The 4669-nt window shown below is 51.2% G+C and overlaps 1 protein-coding gene and 1 non-coding gene across 2 annotated transcripts; one reads left to right on the top strand and one right to left on the bottom strand.

Annotated features, from left to right (window-relative positions):
- Positions 1 to 564: 564 nt before the first annotated feature.
- Positions 565 to 650, top strand: TRNAY-GUA. The gene is given in 2 exon segments: positions 565 to 601; positions 615 to 650. It is a non-coding gene; the product is annotated as a tRNA-Tyr (tRNA).
- Positions 651 to 1778: 1128 nt separating this feature from the next.
- On the bottom strand, positions 1779 to 4214 carry LOC119314302 (wall-associated receptor kinase 2-like). The gene is made up of 2 exons (XM_037589036.1): positions 3079 to 4214; positions 1779 to 2991 (listed from the first exon to the last, which is right to left on the bottom strand). The coding sequence occupies exons 1-2, from the start codon at positions 4181 to 4183 to the stop codon at positions 1808 to 1810; spliced, it is 2289 nt and encodes a 762-aa protein (XP_037444933.1). The 5' UTR covers positions 4184 to 4214; the 3' UTR covers positions 1779 to 1807.
- Positions 4215 to 4669: the final 455 nt, after the last annotated feature.

Here is a 4669-nt window from a genome sequence, read left to right as displayed (position 1 = left end):
AAAACTTGATCTGCGGATCGGACGATGGCAGGTATCCGTGGTCATACCCTTCTAGAAGGCACCGTCTTGGAGTCCTTGCTTCATGATTGTCCGTCTCCCCCCTCCTCGGTGGTGGAGGTCTCCATCGTCTCCAAGTGGTCCTTCTTAGCTCATCTTTAGTTTACTCGGGTTGTCGTCTGTGTGGTGTGGTGGTGCCCGGCACCTTTGTATCTTGTCCTGGGTGTGTGTTGTGTGCCGTGGTGGCGTGTGTTGATATCGATTTGATCGGATGTTTATAGTGATGGTTGCTTCATACATAAAGCGGGAAGGGGGGGGGGGGAACCCTTTTTAGGTAAAGGACGAACGTGATGCACGATAAGCCACAGACAAGTCACCAGGGACACGCGTCGCATGAACGAAGCGGTGGACGGGAGACAACAAATCAGTCGGGTGATTTGAATCACATCCCTTCCTCAAGTGCTGTTGAGTAGGGGGGAAATGTACTGTTGATTAGCAGATCGTGCATCTGACGTAGTCATAGACTCTTATCTTTATTAGACCTAACTATCAAATTGTGAACACAAGCCGACCTTAGCTCAGTTGGTAGAGCGGAGGACTGTAGTGTTGCAGAAAAAATCCTTAGGTCGCTGGTTCGAATCCGGCAGGTCGGAATTTGTTTTCTTGCCCGATATCCTTTTTTTTCCTACCATCTGCTGACTGTCCAACGAACCCAACCTGAAGCTGCTTCACCGCCGATCCCACGCAAGTCAGCTTCTCTTCCTTTCTCAGTTTGAAACCAAATTAAATTCCCTTTCTCTCTTCAGTTTGGAAACAAATTAAATCACAGTCCCCTTGCCCCGTTCAGTTTGAATAATTAAATCCCACACATCTTGGCATGATTTGGATCTCAAAAGACTTTATGAGTTATCAATAATACAAATGACACCCAAACAATGCATGATTTTGACTGGGAACATTCATTGGTGGCACACAAAAAATATCTAGGGCTGAATCTTGGTGTATTGTTTCTGAAAATACAGTGGCACGTAGAATATGTAGAACAGTGGCACACACAATAGAAAGTACATCATTTAGTCATGGTGAGAATATGCCATCATCTATATCTTCAAGAGTTCAACACTGGGACATGTCAAAAGATCAGTCAAACTTGTCATGAATTTGTATCCTTGAGAGCCTACTTCATTTGGTCCAAAATCCTTTTTATTCTTACTGAATAATTATGTGTTGGCATGTTCTCTTTTTCTTTCTGCTGGCCAGAAAGGAGCCATCTCTTTCTTTTCTTCCTGCAGATGCAGATGGTCTTTCCTTCTTTATCTTGTGTTGCCTATCAAGCCAAGTTCTTATTTTGGAGTTTTTGTTCTGAACCTCTTTTTTCCTTAGGAGTGCATCACTCCACAATTCATTTGATGCTTGTGGAGTCACCACCTGGACATAACATCTCTCTTCCGGGTCAAGTGCATTTTCAATCAAAATGCGACATTCTGCAGTGTTTGTATGTCTGTTGCACTAATGCAAGTTCTCTTGTTTGTCAGAGCGGTGAGAAAACAAATGAGATTAAGGCAGACGTACTCCCTTCGTTCCTAAATATTTGTCTTATTAGAGATTTCAAATGGACTACCACATACGGATGTATATAGACATATTTTAGAGTGTAAATTCACTCATTTTACTCCGTATGTAATCACTTGTTGAAATCTCTAAAAAGACAATATTTAAGAACAAAGAGAGTACAAAGTTGCAAACCATGCAATTCCACTATGGAGTCATCAGTTTTCAAATTAAACTGATCACACAAGAATTTTATTCACTACCGAGGATACCTTGATGACAACAAGTACTCTGCTTCCAAGCTATACTGCCGGCTCGTTTCCTCCATGTTTGTACCCTCAATCACTGGATACTTGGGCACATCCATGTCAGGCATCACAAAGCTATAATGTGAGGCCCCAAGGCTCTCAAGTGTCAACTCCACTTGCCTCATGGTTGGCCGGTGGTCTCCTTCAATCCTCACGCATGCCACCGCCAGCACAGCCACCTCTTCAACCTCCTTACCGCCTTCTTCAACGACCTGAGGATCTAGCACGTGAACCAGCTTGCCTGCTGCTAGCGAAGAGGTGAAATATGAGACAAGGGTTTCCTCCTTGGATGACCGATATGAGCATGGTTTTTTCCTTGTCAAAAGCTCCATGAGGAGGACACCGAAGCTGTAAACGTCGCTCTTCTCGGTGAGCTGTCCCGTGTAGAAGTACAAGGGATCTAGGTACCCAAATGTCCCTTGGATAGCGGTTGCAGTCTCTGTTTGATCGACCGGAATGCACCTCGAAGCTCCAAAGTCTGACACCTTTGCTACGAGAGTGCCATCTAACAGAATGTTTTGGGACTTGATATCCCTGTGGACTATAGGGAACGACACGGCCGAGTGAAGGTAGGCGAGAGCTCTCGCAGTTTCGGTTGCGATCCTTACCCGATATTCCCATGTCAGGGATGGCGCGGGTTCTTGGACATGAAGATGATGGTAAAGGGTCCCATTGGAGATGAACTCGTACACCAGCAAAGGCACCTCCGTCTCAAGGCAACACCCAAAGAGCTTCACCACGTTTCGATGGTTGATCTGCGAGAGGATGGCTACCTCATTTATGAACTCGTCGATCTCCCTCTGGATCGCGACCTTGGACTTCTTGATCGCCACGACGTGCAGGTCTGACATGATCCCTTTGTATACCGTGCCATGCCCTCCTCCACCGATCTCGCGAGCTTTGTCGAAATTGTTTGTGGCCTTTTGTAGCTCCACCAAGGGGATGATCATCCTCTCGGCGATGTCCGCCTTCTGAGACACCAATTGCTGCAACAGATGCCCTCGATTTTGCTTGAAGAATCTCTTCTTGAGCATTTTTGCCCTCCGTTGCTTCATCTTTCGGGTAATCAAAATAGCACCAAGTACCATGATTAGAAGGGCTGCTCCACTGCCAACTCCAATGCCGACACTTAAACCTGTAGAATGTACACAAATAATGCGTCTTTGTTGGTAAGCAAGAATCTCTGACATACAAAGCAGAGCATGAACCGATCTGTGCTCACCTAGAGAAGATGTGATGCAGCCATTTCTTATGCGCGGGTCGCCATGGGCGCCGCGCGGGCACCGGCAGAGGTGCCCTCCGGCCGTGTTGGTGCACTCGCCGAAGCACATGCCCGGCAGCGTGCACTCGTCGACGTCCTGGCATCCGCCGGCGAGGTATGGGTTGCCCTGGTAACCGTCCAGGCACCGGCACACGTAGCCGCTGCGGTAGTTGCCGGAGACGTTGCGGCAGGAGGCATGGCTGCTCCGGCACGCGCTCCTCCGCGCGTCCACGGGGCAGCCCGACGTTGCCACTCCCGGCAGCACCACCGGCTTCGAATCCACCGCGAACTCGAGGACGACGGGCACCGCCGGCCGGCGCGAGGGCGAGTACCCGGGCGAGTCGTTGAGGAGCGCGGCGGAGGCGCCGTCGAACCACCCTCTCTCGGCGATGCGCACCGCGATGGGGAGCCTGTCGGCGTGCTCGTTGCTCGAGTCCAGCGACTTGATCTCCACGCGGTAGGAGGGGCGGCCGATGGGGACGGGCGTCTCGCAGCAGCCGATGCCGGAGCACGCGGTGGCGCCGTCGCCGGTGGAGCTCGAGTTGGTGACGGCGCCGGTCCACTTGTCGTTGATGGAGCAGAAGGAGGAGCAGCCGCTGATGACGTTGCCGCCGCCGCCGTCCCCGATGAGCGTGGCCTGCACGTTGCACCCCGTCACGACGAACTGGTTGCGCCACTCCGACAGCACGTACGGGCCGGCGACGCCACCCCATGTGCCGTTGCCGTCGAGGCCTCCGGGCCCGGTGAAGTTGAGCTTGACCTGGCCCGCGCTGTCCACGACCCGCACCGTGGAGTTGGCCAGGGAGATCCCCACGACCTGGAGGCCGCTGCCGACGAGCAGCCGCGTCTCTCCGGCGCGCGTCCGGTCGCAGGTGAGGTTGAACCCCGGCCAGTGGCACCCGTCGCCGATGCCGAACGGGTACGGCACGCGCACGGCGCCGCAGCTGGTTGGGCAGCGCGAGCCTGCGCCTGGCGTAACCTGAGCTGCTGCCGCTGAGAGGCAGAGCTGCAGCAGCAGCACCGTCAGCGCGGCGGCCAGAATCTTCGTCGCGGCGGGCTGTTCCATTATTGTCGCTCCAATACGCCATTGTAAAGCTTTCTACAAGTTGAGCAAGTTGCAGGAGAGCAGCCGCACGCAACCTACCGTGACAGTGAGTGCTCGCTCGCTTGACCCAACACGCGTGCATGCATGTGCGCGTTGACTGACCTGGTCTAGGCCGCATCGTGATGACAAAGACATTGAGATATTGTTTTTTCTTTTCACATCTGTATCTACATTTTCACGTTTTCTTCTTTTTCGATCTCATGAATTCTCTATGCGATTGTAAAACATCCGATCTATCATGACAATACAATAAACACCAGAAATAATAAAAATTACATTCAGATTCGTAGATCCCCTAACAATGACCACAATCGTTGAATCGAGCCAAAGGCGCGTCACACTTGAGAGCAAAACCCAAAATGGCATAACCAAATGATTGTTTAGTCAATGATGGATTTCATGCTGCAGAATAAATCAAAGAACTGAGGATGTCGTAGGAATTTAGGG

The sequence above is a fragment of the Triticum dicoccoides genome, chromosome 6A (assembly GCF_002162155.2).
Source record: "Triticum dicoccoides isolate Atlit2015 ecotype Zavitan chromosome 6A, WEW_v2.0, whole genome shotgun sequence".
Lineage (NCBI taxonomy): Eukaryota > Viridiplantae > Streptophyta > Magnoliopsida > Poales > Poaceae > Triticum > Triticum dicoccoides.
Note: the sequence above shows the minus strand (reverse complement) of the source record. Positions and strands in the feature narration are given on the sequence as shown.